This window comes from Sapajus apella, unplaced genomic scaffold (assembly GCF_009761245.1).
Source record: "Sapajus apella isolate SASKATOON/1434 unplaced genomic scaffold, GSC_monkey_1.0 scaffold29, whole genome shotgun sequence".
NCBI classification, from domain to species: domain Eukaryota; kingdom Metazoa; phylum Chordata; class Mammalia; order Primates; family Cebidae; genus Sapajus; species Sapajus apella.
The window spans coordinates 6564071-6582941 of NW_022436969.1; the positions used below are offsets into that span (position 1 = coordinate 6564071).

General features: G+C 40.3%; 1 protein-coding gene across 2 annotated transcripts in view; it reads left to right on the forward strand.

Moving 5' to 3' along the window:
- The window catches only part of ZNF521 (zinc finger protein 521), a 293772-nt gene extending 279209 nt beyond the window's left edge, over positions 1-14563 (forward strand). For both annotated transcript variants that reach the window (XM_032293156.1, XM_032293155.1), the window contains one exon: positions 13751-14563. In XM_032293156.1, the coding sequence (XP_032149047.1) occupies positions 13751-13780 (30 nt within the window). In that variant the 3' untranslated portion in view covers positions 13781-14563. The remainder of the gene's footprint in view (positions 1-13750) is intronic.
- Positions 14564-18871: the final 4308 nt, after the last annotated feature.

The following is an 18871-nucleotide window of genomic DNA, read 5'->3' on the forward strand; positions in this document are numbered from 1 at the left end:
CTATAACTGAATTAGCTCATTCATTCCCTCTGATTAGCCCTATTTTATTCATGGAGAGAGAAAAGAATACAAACTTACCTTCACCAATAGATTGGGTTATTTGGATGTAAAAAGCTTCCAGCACTATATAAAGGATTGCATAAGGATAAGAAAGAATCCATTTCAGTATTTGTTTACCCTAAGAATAATAGGACTCCTATCATCCTGCAGTTTTTGGTGACAACTTTAAATTTCACATCCATTTCATGGAACTGGTCTCTAGTTAGCCTGGTCTGAGCGCCCTGTATAACAGCAGCAAGAATCCCACTCCAAAATTCTGAAAAACAACTGGGATAAACAGTCTTTTTCTTTTGTAACCCTTGGAGAGATTCACCTTTTACTTACCCTAAGGCCATTTCCTTTTATTCATCCATGGATTATCATTTTCAAGGTTTTTGAATGCTCACTGTACTCTCTTTGAAGCAAAACCTTAGCACAGTTTTGTGCTAAGATGGTGAGAAACGCTGAGCGGGAAAGGCATCGTTCATTACTGGGATCTCTCAAGATCATGATGTGAAGTTTAACTTGTGGATGACACATATTTCTCAGAGGCTTGGAGTTCTTACACAGGCTTCCAGATTTGTCTTTTCATTGCATTCCAAAAAAAATGATTTTGAAAAATATGCTGACAGTTCAACATGAAATGATGTGTGTTCTGACACACACTGCATTGTAGCTTAGGAATCTAGCCTGAAGTAATTTTTCTGTAGCATTTCTATGACTCTCTGATTCAGGAGAGAAAAAGAAGTTTCCTTTAAAGTGTGTGTTTTAGGATGTGACAATAAGTTTTCTCCAGCGCCGCGCGTGCGTGGATTCAGTAGACTGTTTCCACTTAACCCTTATTATTGTTTTCTTTCTTGAGTGCCAGGGTTAAGGGGAAGGCATTTTTTCTTACATTAGTTTTTCAACAACTTAGGTGAGTCTGAAATATATACCCAAGTAAATGGGAACTGTAATGGTGTGTTCAGAATCAATCTCCTCTGCAGACCAGGGAAGGAACACTGAATAGCGTTCATTTATGTACTGCCAGATGTATTTCTGCATGTGACTGGGCTGGCCAAACCGCTTTGAATGATTTTCAGTGTTATTAAGCAGACTCACAGGAGCAACAGGACTCGTGACAGAAGTAAAGAGCCCGGTGGCAGGAGTCCTTGGTGAAGGAACGTTGCACAGAAAGAGAAGCACCACAGTGCAGACTATTTTAATATCTGAGCTAACAACTCTCTGGGAATATTTCTCTTCCTCTTGTCCAGCTCCTTCTGTGTTGTGGCTGGTTTGCATTTGTGTGTGAAGTGCCAGGCGGTTTAATGAAGTTATTCTTTTATAAATTTTGCAACACTGAAGCAAGCATGAGGGCTTTAAATTAGAATAAGTGCCACTTCTGTATGGCAGGTTCCTTTGAGGACTGATTAGAATGAGGCCTCCCGTTGCCTGGCCCTTTATGCTTGGCGGTGTTGCTGTGCGTTCTTGTTTACGGCTCACCTTTGAATTTGCATGAGTTTGCACCATGCCTGCCGCCTGGCCCTCCGTTAGTCAAGACTGTCATTCTTTCAGGATCATGTTAAATACTTCACTTTAAAGAGATTTTTTAAATTATATTGCTTTATTGTAATGAATTAAAATTAACTTGGAGTAGCAAATTATTTAAGGATGTGAGGGTTGTAGATTACTCTCACCATAGCTACAGCACATCTCTGTGTGGAGGAATTAAAGGGTTCTCTTTCCAGTAGCTCTGTGTACCATAAGGGGTGAGGAAACTGTCCCACAGAGACCTAGAAGCAAAGCCAGAAAAGGTGCCCAGGAAGTGAGAGGGGGAATGGGAACGTCACGTGTGGGTTTCTGAAGCAGATAGCAGCTCTTCTTGGCAGGGCAGAGAGTGGGGGCAGAGCTGCCATTTTAAGACCTTAAAGAGTATAAGACAACAGGAAATGGTGGACAAGAGAGACTAAAAATATATCTTAAGACCAGGCTTAATAGAGAATAGGAATTGCACTCAACCATTCCTGACTTCTTCTTTGTGCCTGTATGAACTTGCTAATAAACTGGGATGGTTTTAAGGGGTCGGGGGGGGATTGTTAAAGAAAGAGACCTGAAACTTTCAGCAATACACAGTAACATACAGGGAAAGGGAAAAGAGAAGCAAGCACACGGGCAAAAAAAAAAAAAAGGCACCAAACTTGAATGTGAATGTTTTCTCCTCTCTCCAAACTCCGATTTTTTCTTTAAAGTAGGAGACAACCAAACAGAATTGGGCCTGTGAAATATTTGCATTTTTAAAGGGTTTGCTTAGAACTTAAAACAGGAGTTACTTGGGGCTCCTTCTAATTGCATTCTCCATGCAGGAATAAGTCCCCTGAGAGACAGAAAGATCAAAGGCAAATACCAGGAATCTTACCTGTAGAAACAATGTATGTATGTAACTCTTTCTGCCCTGTGCAACACTCACTTGCTTAGGCGTGGAAATGGACATGTGCACGTGTGTATTCCCATGTGCACACACACACACACACGTACACACACACACACACACCCCACTCAGGAAGTGGCTCATGCTTAACATAGTTTAATTATCTAAATTAATACATTGTCCTTTCACAGTTTTTTTAAAATGTATCTTTACTAAAGCCTATGCCATAGTAGACAAGCTAAGCTTTTGCTTTTTCCTTTTTTTTTTTTTTTTTGTTTACGGTGGGGAAAGATGTTTTTCTGTTATCCTTAATGATTTATAACATGTTTGACTTACTCTTAATGTGAGTTTACCTCCTAGGGAGTGTGGCAGTGTTTTTAATAAAAGAAATAATACACTACAAGGAAGTGGCATTTCTTTTGCTTTTTGCCCAAGTTCAATAAACTATTTTTCATAATTATTGGAATTTGGTTGAAGGAAATCCGGGTCCCTATCAAGTGGAAAAGCAGAAAGAGTCTTGGCTTTCTCCTTCTTCCTACAAAGGTTACCCTTTGAATATAAATTACAACGTCCTGTGCTTCTCCCATTCTAATCAGATGACCTTTTGAATCTGGTGGACCAGAGTTTAAATCCTAAGCCTGCCAGTCAGTTTGTAAATCAATGCCCTGCTCCACCATCTTTTAGTGTATAACTAAATTTCAATGGATTTCAAATACGGAAGTGAAGTCAGTGATACCAGTGGCATCTTGCAGCTGACTGCAAAACAGCCAAACTTAACTCTGAGATCTTGGCCAAGTGATGTGATTATAGTTAATTTCACTAGCTAAAGTCTCTTCAAAAAGCTTTCGGGATTCAAAATCTAAGAGAAAAGGGAGGAGTTGAAATTTTGTAATGTTTGCAAGAGGACATTTCTGAGCAATTATCAATTTAAGCTTCCATTATTTGCCGCTAATTACTACACAAGGCTGTTAAATATTTAGCAGAAGTTTGTTTAATTGCATTTGACTGGGAAGGGGATGCTTGAATATAGCTTTGCAGCAAGAGTTGGTTGTGTGCACAGAGAGCTGGCAGAGAGGAAATTTGTATTCGCCCAAGATGAACGCATTATAGTGTCAGACAAGCCTTCTTTTTTCTTCCTTCCAAAGATTTATTTATCTTTAAGGTATCTAAAATTAGAGCACGAAGAAGGGGCACTGTTCATGGATGTAAAATTGGAAGGAGGTCATTCTTAACCTTGTTTACAGATGTTCTAGTTTAGAAAGCGCCAGTGTGATAAATTAAACATTACAGGGGAAAAAATTAAAGCTTAGCAACAACTGGCACATGGACACATCTGTCTGTGAAGCACTGACTTAATCCCTGAATATCTTATTAGACAGTATTGCCTATCAAAGCCTTCTGTCCCGCAATACGCTGGAATCCTGCAATTCCAGAATCTTGAGTGAAATCTTTACACTCTCCCTCTCACTGGTGCTGGCTTTGTATAGTTTGATTTAAATTTTCTGCTGGCTTCTTGCATGGAAACAGACAGCTCAATTCATTGTTTTCTTTTAAAAATAAACATTATACTCTTAATATATTTCCCAGTGGCCCTTTTGCTCCTTTTAGCCTCTTCTTCCCATTCAGCACCTTTCTTCTCCCACTATCAATGTAGTAGATAGTGCAGCTATTGTCAGTTCCAAAGAGGGAAATTTTCAAGCCTGTCAGGTATGCAAAACAGACAGGGGTCGGCTTGCAACTAAAATTTTACTACTGTTTCTAAGATCTTAATGGAAAATGGAATTGTCACGATATTAACATTTCCCGTATATGATGTCACAGTAGATTTTGCCCTTTGGTAACTGGTGGATTAAAGGGCTTGTTTTATGTCTCCAAAATGTTTAATTGTCAAAATAGTATGAATTGTTCTGTTAGCAACTGAGACTTTGCATTATTTCAATACTTAGTCTTCGCTCAGGCTTCTGAAGACTCACATTAGACGAAGACTAAGCTGGGTGCTCTTGGTACATGGTAACCACCATGGGCTTTTCCAGCTCAGTTTGATATTGCAGAAAATAGCAAAATGTGGTGAAAATAGGCCCTTTTTGAACTGACTCCCCACCTCCCTGCACAGCCAGACATACCTGCAGCTCCACCAGATGCTTCAGCTCCTAAGCGGTTCCTGCCCTCTGCCCTCTGCCCTCTGAGCTCTCAGCTTTGCGGCTGCTCTTCCCTCTACTTCAGGAGCCATTTTCTCCCTTTTTACCTCTGTCTTCTCATCTCTCCCACACCAGGCAGGTGGGACTCCTCCAAGAACAAAGCCCCTCTCACAAGGTGAAGCGCCCTTCCTCTGTGTCTTAGAGTACTCTGTCTCTCTGGGTAGAAGGTCTGGGCTATGGCAATGAGTGTCCTTTATCTCTACAGCTGGCCCAGCTGTAGGACTAATTCTAAGACCCTGAATTTGAGCTTCAACCCTCTGGGACTTAATTTTCTCATCTGTAAAATGAGATACTGGACCAGATGCTGCTAGGTACCACCCCACCCCAGCTCTGAAACCAATTTTTTGTTTCTCTGCGGCATTAGTTACAGGTGTAGTTGATTCACCCGCCATTGAGTCTAGACCAACAAATTGAAGATGATGGCTCTGTAGTTCTTTTCAAAGTAGATGGTTGTTTCCATTCCCCAAATACTGGTTTCCAGAGTTTAATATTTGGGTTCCTTTAAACATTATTAGATTACAAATATACCTAAAGCAGCATTGATTGATTGCCACTAAAATATACCATCTTTGTTCATTGATGGTACATGGATGGTCTCAAGAAGTCACTAAAAAAATGAACACTTCTGGAAATACTTGGTTCTTCACATAAACAATCCCATTTATTGTATATTTCGAAAATTTCTTTCTACAATTTCTGTACAATTGCCCACATTCACCCATTGACTGTATTTCAAATGTCATGCAGTACAGTCTCCTGTGGTATATACGTGTCCCTTTGCAATTCTCTTTTTAAGATGAGGAGGATACCATCTTAGAATGAAGACAAAGTAGCATGCTCAAGCATGGTATGCAAGCTCAATGTATTTTCAATACAAAGTAAATTCAGAACAATTATATGTCTTCCTTATAACCACCTGTTCCTGTATCTGACCTGTCAGTAACAAAACAGTTCATTCACAAGACTTCCTCATTACAGCTATTTGACACATCTCATAGACCACCATTTCTTCTTTCCTTTTAGATCAGTTCTTCCCTGCAGATTCTTCAGATCCCTCAAATGCAGAACTCTCATTATCTCCCAGCTTTCATTTGTTCATCCACACATGTTTTTCAAACAGTGTAAGGCAGGATTCCTCAATATCTCCCCGGTGGGAGAGATGCTTCCCACCAAGGGATATGTGGCAGTGTTAGGGGACATTTCTGCTTGTCACAACTGGGAAGATGCCACTAGCATGTTGGCGATGGTGGCCAAGAATGCTGTTAAACATCCCACAATGCCCAGGACAACCCCCTAGAACAAAGAATTGTCCAGTCCCAAGTGTCAGTAATGCTGAGGCTGGGAAACTGCTTGCTGTAAGGCAAGCCCCACTGGCCTTCTAAAATCTATTTTCAGGCTCCCCTCTGGAACCAAGCAAGTGAATGGCATGTTTTTATATAATGACGGAGAAATGGTGTACCGGGTGGTCTTTTAGGTTGCTTCAGATGAGATAGAAGAGCTTTATACTATAGGCACATGATCAAGTGTTGGGAACATAAACTCATCAACTTGCCAGTGTCTTCATGCTTCAGGATTATCTCAGATCACCCTTTTCTGAACTTTGTTAGCAAAGAGTCCAGAGAAAACAACAACAAAAATGTCCTTCAGTGAGGTTTATTAGAATGTAAAATTGTTTCCTATGGGAGGTATGATAGAAACTCCATTGCCAGAATCATTCAGAACTGGCCTAGTGTGTAAACTTTATCAGACAATTATGTTCTTACAGGGGGACAAGCTAAATGCCCTAATAGTCCTTTCCATCTTTAATATCTTGTATTCTTCTGATCGCTTCTGATGATACCATTTCACCTTTTGCTTTAATATAGCTTAGTGTCATCCAGAAAATGCTTTGAGATGTCAGACCAAGCCCATGTGAACAGTTAAATGTCAAAAGAAAATGCATCAGTGTCTCTGTAAGTTCATGGTGATGACATTACCATATGAAAAAATAAAAAGGGAAATTCTGTCAGTGCAAACATGATCATAAATGCAACATTCATGGCATTAAGGAGAGGGGCAAAAGCATATCATGACAGTTTCGAAATGCCATTGCTATGTCATAATAAAAGAGTAGAACTTCATTCTAGTAGATTCTACAAATGTAAAGATTATGAGTCAACTTCCCTGGCTATGAAAAATCCACTATGCATGTGTCTTTTCAATTCTCATAGAACGTAGGGAAAATATTGTGTATTTGTCTTTAAAAAAATATTCGTTGAACTATAACATAGCTCACAAAAATGTACATATCCACAGATATGGACCTGATGTTTACCTGGTAAGGTCCATGAAAACACAATTACCCCATATTTCTTCATCCAGGAATTATATAGTTGTGGGCAGTAGAAACTTTGGGTGGGCAAAGTGGGGTACTTCAGGGTGATTTTGGTCTTCAGTGTAATTTTTAGAACATTCCTAATGGTACTTCCAGAGCCGTAGCAATTTACTTTTAATCGGTTTAAAATTATGAGTACTTTTGTAATTGTGTGGACTTTGAAAATGTTAATTTATTAACATTCACATCCTGTTAACCTTATTAAGATGCTTAAAGGTCACCCTTTGCCGTTTTGACTATTTTTCCTGCTAACGTTCAGGGGAAATAACCCAGGATCCGGTCATCATTAGCTGTATACACTTTTAAAACTATTTTACTAGCATAAGAAGTTGGGAACGAAAAAGAGAGAGGGCGGAAATGTAAAAATCTTGATTAGAAAGTATAATTTAATAGAACATGTATTGAACCAAATGTATTGATTAATGTAGAAGATATAGTACTTATATTGATTCAAACCAGAGATTTAGTACTAAAAGCTCTAAGCCAAAAAGCTGTTGCAGATTGCTACAAAAGTCAGTTTAATGCTGTCCTTGAGAATGCCTTCACAAAGAAATTCTTCTAATGTTTGAGGACTAGGTAGAATGCAGTATATGTCAGTCTGATCCCAGAGGGTTTTATTTTGTACTCTAATAGCTGTTACGAGCCTACATTATATCCAAGGAGTAATTTTCCTTAGGGGTGCCCGGCTCGCTTTGTGTCAATATTCTAGCATTTTAAGTCACGTACAGTATATGCTTCTGGGAACCGGGAAGGAGCCAGCCAGACTCATAATGGTCTGCATTCATTAATAAAGGCAGAAGCTTCTGTCCCTCCATTGCCCACTACAGGGATGCCTCTTTGGCCTTCGGGGACCCGTACAGACACATTTAAAGAAAGCTTTATTTTGAGTGGGCAGGAGATGAAATGTAGGACTTGCAGGCATTTCCTAAGTCAGCTATATGCCCGAGCGCAGGGTGACCTTAATGGGTCAAAGAAGAATGCAGGTCAAAAGACTTATTATCCAGCCTGTTGGAAACCAATTGCTTTTGTTTAAAAAAAAAAAAAAATGAAAAAAACCCATAGTACTTAAAGGTGGACAGTAACGTAGAATTCTGTTTGCAGCCTGTAACTGCACGACTGTATGTGAACTGGAATATGCTTCCAGAAAATAAGAGCACACCGATTATCCTCCATGTTTACAGATAAAGGTCCAACCCAAGTGATAAAAGGAAGAGTACTATAATTAGTTAATCAGTGATGATTGATTACGGATGTTTGTGTTCTTCAACTGAAGAAGAAACAACACGCTGCCATGGTGCTGTCACCATCTGTTGAAAGAAGCAGCCACATTTAATCTTTATATTTCTTTATTTCTTCCCGCCTTGCATTGTTTCTGAGCCACAATTGCCTACTATTTCATCTAGTTGGAAAACATCTCATTTAAATTGAATACAACTGCAGTTTAAATTAAGGTTTCTAATGGCACAGTGAATTAGTGGAAAGCTTGTGTTTTTTTTTTTGTTTTGTTTTTTTTCTCGTTTTCATTTTAAAATAGCATGCTGGCTCTTTTTCTAAGTTTTAAAAGCTTGTCAGAATTTGTTTAAAACAAAAGGCTATAAATAAACAAGTCATGGTAAAAATGATTAACATCTTTGAATCAACAGATTTCACAAAACTTCCATTCAAATGCCGTTTTTGTTTTTATGACCATTGATACATAACATTTTGCCAGTGCCAACAGAGTGTTACAAAGCACAGACGAGACATGGTCTCTGCCAAAGAATTAGAGAAGTGGAGGCAATCTGTGGGCATAAGTTTTGGGGTTGGGAATTTAATTTTTTAACCCTGGGAAGATAGGTTCCCCCTGGCTTTCCTCCAATGCTGAATTTCATCATTGATATAGGTGCCAAAATTCAGATTTACATCAAGATTGCAGGAAAATGGAATATGTTTAGCCAAGGTGAACAGTTTCAAAGGATCATGGATTTTTATTTTTACTTAAAAATATTTTTCTTGGATTGCATTTTAAATAGGATTAAACCGTTTGACCAGTAAATGTGGTCAGCTCTCAGAAAAAAGGAGGCTGAATTAATCATTTGTTAGAGTGCCAAGCCCAAAATGAGAATTCCAGTCTTGTAAAATGAAAGGCATCTCATATTTAAAAAGAAATACATAGTGCTAGAAGGGAATTTTTAAGGTCCTCATCTGTTTTTTAGCTTTCTAAGTTTAATTTCACATTTATAGAGGAAAAAAAAATACATATAGCACACTCCTTCCAAATGGGGCCCTTTACAGTAAAGAAAGTGTTTTTGAAACCTCGCTATTAAGGTATCATGCCTAGATGGATCTTCTTTTAAGCTTTAGGTATGTTGTGGATTTGATTTTTTTAACACAAACCCCCCTCGTGTAAAACAACTGTTCATAACTGGGATTAATGGTTTGCAATTTTCAGTTACTTAGACATGGGGTCTCCAGGAGATGGCTTTTTGCAGAGTAGAATATGGCTCTCTGTGGGATTACAGAAGTTTTCTCCTCTTCCTACTTCCTTTTCTGTCTTCACCCCCCACCTCCACTGATGTTGCACTGATGTTCTTCTCGATTATGTAAAACACTTTCCCTTCGTTGGAACAGATATTTTTTTCTCATAACCTGTCATTGCATTAAAGTACTTTGGGGACTGTGAATTGCTGTGTAAAATTGGTGAGATTACCCACTGCTTTGTTCTAGCATAGTGGTTTCCTCTGGACCTAAAGAGCTGAAAACTCTTGCACAGAGAGAAGGCTGCTTGCGGATGGCCTGCCAGCGGTTTTCTGCTTTCTGCTTATACGCATGTGTGTGCTCGCTGTCTCAGGAGTGGCTCTGTGGTGTGGCGGGTAGCCAGGGGGAGAGCAAACGGGGCCTTAGAGCCTACTCTCTCTTTTTCTTTGGCGCTCCTGTTGTCAACTTTTTCAGCCTTCCCACTTGCCTCTTGTCTCCCTTTCTAAAGAAATAATGTCTGTTAGTCTATGAGTATCAGAAAACACAAAAAACACTGAGTGCTCCCAGGAAACAAACACTGAGTGCTCCCAGGAAACAACTTCTTGTTTTTCTGTTCAGAGAATCTTGTAGTCAAGACCAAAGACTAGGACTTCGCATGCATTCTCTCCAACACCTAAAAGCCAGTAGAATAAACTGTGGCTCGGATACTCCATTCCTTCCTCCAGAAGATGAAATGAAGCCATTTGTATTTTCAGTAGACTTGAAATACTGCATGGCGGAGGAGAACAGACACATCCCCAGATCCTCAAAGGCAGTGAGGCAGGCCCTTGAGGATGGAGCAGAATCCCATGGGGGATTATTTCCAATACAAATAGATCCATTGCCAAGAACCTCTAGGAATATGCTGCCTTCCATCATGAGAATCACTGCCATTGGTGGACAGCCAGGCCTGGGGAGACCCTGCCATAGCCGTCTGTTGGGCAGGATCAAAAAAAAGAAGAAACCAAACAAAATGAGAGTAAGAGACCTCTGTGGTCTGCAGGCATCTCTGCACCAAGAGGACTTCCTGCCCTTACTTTTCTCATGCCAGCTTTCTTATGTTGATATTACTTACATCGGGGTGCTTTATTTTTGAATTTCACAAGCCATATCCTTGTCCTTCTCACAAATGATTTATATTCTTCTCTCTTATATGCAAAACATAACTCCTTTATGAAACAGCTTCAATCTGTTGCAGTAAGTGATGTATGTGTATTTGTTCATGTCCTTGCACCTCTGAAGAGACTTGTATGGCTTTGGTTGAGGATGAAAGCGTATAACACACAACTATTGCCAATTGTTATGGGCAGTTTGTTTTAGGTTCTTGTTTTGTAGCATCTTGATATAAGCTCATATAAAAAACACTGGGAACATTGCACTATATACTCTTTCACTAACCCCTAGAATCCAACCACATGTGGACTGTCCATCATAAGCATTTGAAAGTAATATTGTTAAATTAAAAATTAAATGATTTTTTTTTTACTTTGATTATGGTAAGAAAAAAAAAAACATTTATCTGTAAGAGTCCTATTATTTCCATAAATACAGGTTGGGTATTCCTTTTTTTAAATGCTTGGGACCAGAAGTGTTTTTTGATTTCAGATTTTGGCACATTTGCATATACATAATGAGATATCTTTGGAGGGGACCCAAGTCTAAACACAAAATTTATTTATATTTCTTATATACTTTATACACATAGCCCAAAGGTCATTTTATACGATATTTTCAATAATTTTTTGCATGAAACAAAGTTTGAGTACATTGAACCATCAGAAAGCCAAGGTGTCATAGCCCAGTCAGCTATGTGGCATCATGTCAGTGCTCAAAAAGTTTCAGATTTTAGAGTATTTGGATTTTGAATTTTCCCATTTGGAGATGCTTGATCTGTATTGTCATATCTCCTTGTACTTACTTGGTAATTCTTTTTGGACTGTTTAAAAATTTAAAAAACCTTTCTATAAACTTGACTCTGAGATAGCAAAAGGTATAAAAAGGCTTAGATGCGGTGTATTTTGAGTAATCAGGCTTTTACTGTTTATAACCTTTCTGAATATAGTCGTGTTGATTTTTAAGAAAATAGTAGTTTTTTGGTCTCATTAATACCTTTCTTACCCTTTCTGTCTACATATTGGTGACAAGTACTTTTCAGAAGTATTAAAAATCAACATACAGATAAAGGAGTTTGCATAAAAACCATTTGCTACTTCCTGTTTTCACTTCGAGGCTGGGACTATTAAACTATGTTTTAAAGAAGGGAGAATGAAACACTGTTCTCCATCATGAGTTGTCATCCATTTTCTTCAAAAATGAGCTAAATTTGATGTGGGGCAAGGAAGATCTGGGTCCTCTTCACAAGGCTCCCTGCTCCCCCACTTCTGCACCCAATCCCAGTTGGTTCATAGCCAAACCTCTGGTCATTTAGCCTATATTCAAGGAGCAGGCAGTTTGCTAGTTGCTGTAAAGGATGAAGAGATAACAAACATCTCTGAGATGAAGACCTCTGCTTAAAATATTCCAGTGGCTCCCTGAACCTACAAGATAGTCTGAGCTCTTTAGCAAGGTACATAAGACTGCTCATATTCTTGCTCCAGACCACCTCCATCTTCGCGTCTCATGAGTACTGTTGATTCAGAACACTCCAGAAGAATTCAGCCAATCTGAACAAGTTGCAGGTCTGAAAACATACCTTGCATTCATTGCCCTGACCCATGCGCGTCCCTTGGCCTAGAGTGCCCTCCTTGTACCCTCTGCTCACGTTTCTAGCTGTCAGTATGCTGGATCCACTGCGAACCCTTCCCCAATGGCAAGGCAGGGTCAGTGTAGCTGTGACATGTCTGTGTTCTTTTCTAATAGACTTAATAGACTGCTTTACTGTTATGTGCCCACATGACCTTCTTTAGACTGTGAGCACTTTGAAGGCATGAAGGGAAGGACCATGCCTTTCCTCTCCTGTAGCCCTTGCCTTGCCAGCCAGTCACGGAAATAGCCAAACCCTGTTTCCTGAGCACTGCAGCGCTATGGCATGTGGCCAGGTGGTGATGCACATGTTCAATAGATGTTTGTAGAGGAATGAATAAATGAATGAACATCAGAATTATTGGCATGGGTGAGAGCCAGGCCTACAAATAATCATGAAACAAGACCTAAGATGCATCCTATATAAGCAGTATAAAGTGCAGCAGGAAATCAGAGAAGGGAGAGATCAGTGTTAGATGGGGTGAGCGTGGAAGTGATGATGTTTTGAGCTAGGCCCCAAGGTTGTGCTAAGAAGGGATTGGGGCCAGGGGATACAGGTAAGTAATGAGAGAACATGGCTCTGGGTAAGTGCAGAGAAGGAGAGTGGCGATCAGGCTATCTTCAGGCTTATGCTTCAAACAAATGTCCTGCAAATCTGTGACCACCCTCCAGGCCTGGTTCTGGAGCCTTCCCACCCGGCGTGTCCAGCCTTGGTGCCTGGCTGGTGGTTCTGAGTTGCCCAGCTATCCCAGTTACCATCTCACAATTTGGAAAGAGGGCGCTCTCTCAGAAAGGGTACCATGCTGGCATAGATGGAGAGGAGACTGCCAGTATACAATACAAGCTGTGTCAGCTGAGAAAGGGCATCCGGGGGCGGGTACAGTAGCCATGAGCCATGGTATGACCGCAGCCGGAAGCCCACCCTCAGTGGGAGAGCTGCCCCCACTGTCCATCATCAGCCAGGCAACTCTTGCATTTCATATGCATATTCGGGGGCAGATAGAGCCCTGTTGTGTCAAGATGTTATAGTCTCAAAGGAATTGGCACAGAGGCATATATGACCAATAGAAATCATGCACAGATACATAAAACTATTAAAACGGTGCTACCTGCTTCTTGAACACTGGGTCCTATTTTAATAAGAAGAGATGATGGATGGTGAGAGGGTATTGTAGAAAGGCATGGCAGAGGTGGAGAAAAGGCAAGGTGCCAGCCAGCCATCTCACATTAAAGAGGCTACTGGCCCGGCCTCTCCCTCCAGGCCCTCATGGGTGGCAGCAGGTTCAGAAGCCCTCTTGGTCTGTTTCTCCATGGGAAGAAGCAGATTTTTTTTTAGCATTACAAGGCACTCATGAGCACTATTCATCAGAGGGCAGAAACTCATTGTTCATGTCATTATGAATCAATCACATGTATATATGCTTGGTCTGATGAAAATGAAATCACTGAAATTTGTTTTCCCTCTCTTCTTCTTTTTTTTTTTTTTATTTGCAGAATCATACAATGACCCAACACAGCAGTTAGTGCAAGTACAGTCTCTCAAGGAGAACTGCTTTTGTGGCACAAAAAGGGAACATGTTTTACTCTTTGCACGAAACTTTCATTGTTAATGTATATTATTCAGAAACATTGTATTGTACCATAAAACTTGTATTATCAAAACTGTTGGATGTTCATGTGTTTGAACTTTTGCGCACCGGATAGACCCCTTGTATATAAAGTGTTGCACATGTATTATGTCGTCTGATACTAAAATGGTCTTATAAAGACAAGTGGACTTGGGCCCTATTCAGGCAAGATTAAAAAAAAAAAGTAATAGCAAAATGGCTTAAGATAAAGTATTTTTAAGGAAGAAAGATTAAAAACAATTGTTATACATGAGACTATGGTTGGACTTCCTTTTCTTTACACTTAAGCCTAGAATTTCTCTTTTGGTATATCAGCGGTTAAATCCAAGACTATTTTTTATTGCTGAAGATTCTTGCAAACCACAAAGAGATGTTCTCACAGAACAGAACCCCACAGCTGGATAAGGCCCGTATATATATATTTGTAAGCCTTGCAATGTGACAGGTAGCATCACTATATATGCAATAGTTGTTATGTAGACTGTCAAAGAATTTTTTTTCCTGGATACATTTGAAGCTTTGAGTGTTCAAGGTTTTCCTTAATGATTTCACGCAGCCAAATTCTTGAATCAGTTGAACTAACCTGTATGTTACTGTTATTAATGTTTACTCTGCGGTCTGAACCTGGAGATTACTGGAATTGTTTTCCAAGAGGAAATAAATTCAGTTTACCATTAGGTATGAGTGTATTTGTGTGTTTTCTTTCTCTAGTTACTACACCATTAAAAAAAAAACTAATTGCCCGCACCCTTGGATATGAAATCTGCTCTTGAGCATATCACAGGCATTATCTCAATCATATTTAACCTTTTCACACTGGGCCAAATGCATCTGGAAGGATATTCATCACTCTTCATAGGGAAGGAATCAGACGCAGTATCCTTCTACTCTGTTACATACTAACAGGTCACATTGTACTTGAGGATTCTGACATCACAGATGGATGTGATGGCTGTTTTCTGCATAATTTGCAGCCCAATTCATGTCATGCTGTGCAAATCTGAACTCAAAGTAGATGGCTGCAATTTGAGAAGCAGTTTGGCTTATGTGTACTTAAGAAGCAGCATTGTTCATTCAGAAGACAAAGCACAGAGCAGGGAGTCAGATGGTTGTTAGTTCTAGTTCTGGCACTGCCTCCAGATGGGAGTTGCTTCATCTCCTGGCCTTGGTTCCTCCAGCCCAGGAAGGTAACAGAACTTGGTCATCAGCCTTCACCCAGGTATGGAGGTATCTCTGGAAGGTTGCCTCCACCACAGCCTGTCATACAATGGTGAATAAGTAAGTAGGAGCTCTAATTTCAGCGCTGCTTTTTTTTTTTTTTTTTTTTTGAAAGAAGGGAAGAATTACAATGTGTAAAGTAAACCCCGTTATACACATTTAGTTAAAATTGGCAAGTAAAGACCTGGTATTCATGGGCAACTTTCATGCAAACCATGCTGAAAATATTTAAGCCACTGTGAGTCTTTTGACCTCTTCTAAGCTCTGAGACCTTTGAACCTTAAACAAGAATCCTCACGGCACTTTTTTGGTAGGGAACTAAAAGCAGGGACCAGTTGACTTTGTTGTGACCACCTGTCATCAGGAGAACCATTGATGAAACCTAGATTACCAGCACCACCAGGCATAATCCCCATCCCATGGCTCTCAAGCCTTGGGCTGCTCAGGATCACCTAGAAAGCTTGTTACATCCTGGGGTGCTGGGCCTAACTCCCAGAGCGGCTGATTCAGTTGGCCTGGGGTGGGGCTCAAAAATGTGCCTCAGAAGTTCCCAGGTGATGCTGATATTGCTGGTTTGGGGGCCACACGTTGAGAACCACTACCCTACCATATTTCCAAGTTCGTTGAGCACATTAAACACAATAATCAAGTGGAGTGGTGGCAAATTACACGATTATGTTAGCAATATAAAGAGGTTTGGTCGAATTTTAAGATCATTCAGAAGTATTTTATAGTGATTAAAGTATGTGTGCTTGCCAGAATGGGGTGTGTGTGTGTGTGTGTGTGTGTGTGTGCATGTGTGTGTGTGCGTCCACAGATGGTTCCCAACTTACAATTTTTTTTAACTTTCTCATGGTGCAAAAGTGATACACATTTAGTAGCTCCTCAAGTTACAATGGGGTTACATCCAGCTAAACCCATCGTAAGTTGGCGAACATGTGTATTCAGCTTTCAGCTTCATAATGCTAGGAAAACCTGCATCTATATATTTCACAATGGATTGCCAGCATGCTATTTAATTAAAAAGCTTTTTCACCAGCTACATAAATAATGAAGGACGCTGAGAATATGCAAGTACATCTATAATTAAAATAGTCAGCTATATTTTTAAAAAATTAAGATCTCTGGTCCATTCAGGATTTTGCATTTAGAATGAAATAGCCACACTTAATAATGATTTTTTAAAAGCTGTAAAACATCTGGTTATTAATGAGTGAGTTATATTTTACTAAAGGTAAGCTGCTGTTTATTTACAGAAAGCAGGTCATGTGTCATCCCAGGGATGTATCCCAAGTTGCCTTTAACAACGTTGCCTCTTGGATGCTTCCCAGACTCTAGTATAAACACCAGGAATTGGAATTCTTAGGACACATCAGAAACCGTGTTTGCCATTCTCCCTAGAAGCCCCCACGCAGCTGGGCATCGGGCTCCTTCAGCACAGACACAGTTCAGCCTCTTTCCAGACCAAGCTCGGAGGCTGGAGGAGTTGACCATTATTGCTCCATCAAACTGGTTGATCCTCCAATAATTAGGAGGTAGTTCCTACTTACCAAGTCCCTCCTCCTTAGAACCAACCGTTCTTTGGGTCATAAATCCTGAACAGTGCTTGGAGCAGTCATTCCCCTCATTGGCTTGTTACCTTGTTTATATTTACATTCTACATCCTTCCCTAAGGATATAAAAGGCAACTTAAAATAAAAATGAACAAAACATTAATAGGAAAATCAACACGTGAAGTCAGAGGAGAGAAAATATACTACAGTAGTTGCCTTGTTTTCTGCTTCAGTTTTGATTTTGAGTGCATTTTAGCATTGACTTGGAGCTTCCTGGTAGTAAAGGGGGAAAAACATCTAGAAAGGAAGGAATATATCAGTTCCTCAAGAGAGAAAATGCTTCCCTAGCACTTAATTCCAAAAGAAATTTCTCAACGGCCACATAGATGGGTCGGTGACCAATATAATAGCCAGTGTTCCTGACCATCATTTTATGACTTAATGCAGTGTTTCTTATTTGGAGAAATGCTACTGCATCTATGGGTAGAGCTGAGGATGCTACTAAACATCACATAATACGCAGGACAGGTCCCCATAACAATCATCTGGCCCAAAATGTCAGTAGTACCGAGGTTAAGAAATGGCTCTCATGTAAAATTATACATGATTTGCAGTGGCCTAAACGTCTTTACATGGGAATGACCTGGGGAACTTTAAAAACATCCATGGCCTGAGCCCCACCCCAGTGATCCTGACTTAATTGGTCTCTAGCAGGGGTCACCAATCCCAGGGCCACAGACCAGTATGGGTCTGTGTGGCCTGTTAGGAACTGGGCTGCACAGCAGGAGGTGAGCAGCAGGCAAGGGAGCCAAGTTGCGTCGGTATTTACAGCCACGCCCCATCACTCACATGACAGCCTGAGCTCTGCCTCCTGTCAGATCAGTGGCAGCTTTAGATTCTCATAGAGCACAAACCCTATAGTAAACAGTGCTTGCAAGGGATCTAGGTTGAGAGCTCCTTGTAAGAATCTAATGTGATGATTTGTCATTGTCTCTCATCACCCCCAGATGGGACCACCTAGTTTCAGGAAAATAAGCTCAGGTGTCCCACTGATTTTTTATTATGGTGAGTCATATAACTATTTCATTTACTACAATGTAACAAGAATAAAGTATACAACACATGCCGTGCACTTGAATCATCCCAAAGCTATCCACTCGTAACCCTGGTCCACGGAAAAATCGTCTTCCAGGAAACCAGTCCTTGTTACCAAAAAGGTTGAAGACCACTGGTCTAGAGTGCAACTTGGACATCGAAGCTCCTCAGCTGATTCTAACGTGGCCAAGTTTGAGAACCAGCGGGTTCTGTAGCTGTCATTCTCAGGTGAGTGTACCTGACTCAAGACTAGAAATTAGACAAGAACGTTTAAGGAGTAGAGAAGTAGTGTGTGCCTTAGACTCTCTTCCCTCAACACTGCTTTCGACAATGGGGCATTTCATGATGATTTTAACCCTGAAGTAACATAATAACCAATAGCAAGCCTGTGAAGAGGAAGAAAGGAAGAAATGACCCAGAATCCCATCACCCTTACACTGGTCCAGGGATTATAGACTCAGCAAGTGAGAAATTGGCACGGGGGCTTCTAGCAACCTGGAGAGCAAATGCCCCCTCCCCTGCCCCCCTGTTGCCTGCAGGGAAAGAGGCTCCTGGTGCCAGATTGCCTCGTGCCTTCCGAGGAGCCAGCAATCCGGGTGGCTGCATGCTATGTTCCAATTTCCAAATGTTGGCAACCTATTCCGTTTTTTTTAAATTCAAACTCTGCTGGCCCCCACTGTGTGGGCCATATGAGACACACTTTCAGGCCAGGCTTGAATCTTGGATTGCCAGTTTTGACCTCTGGCATCAACTGATTTTTTTTTGTTGTTGTTTGTTTTTTGTTTTTTTTTTTCTAATTATTCTCATTCCAGCCCTTTTTAAATGTTTGTTTTAAAAGAACGATATGACTTTTGTATATCAAAGTTCAAACTGTGCTTTGTTTTCAATTAGCTTTATATGCAGTTTTGAAGTTGCTCTGTGACCTTCATATTCACATCGCTTAATGCTGAACTGAGTAATCCAAAGAATGGATGTGTTCTATGTGAGGCTGCTCCTATTTCTGGACGTTTAGATTTCAGACAGATTTCTGGGGGTGATAAAGGATAACAAATGATAGAAAGTTAATATTCTCTGATGCAAGTCAGATAATGCTAAATTTTGTGTTGTGAATGGGGGCCAGA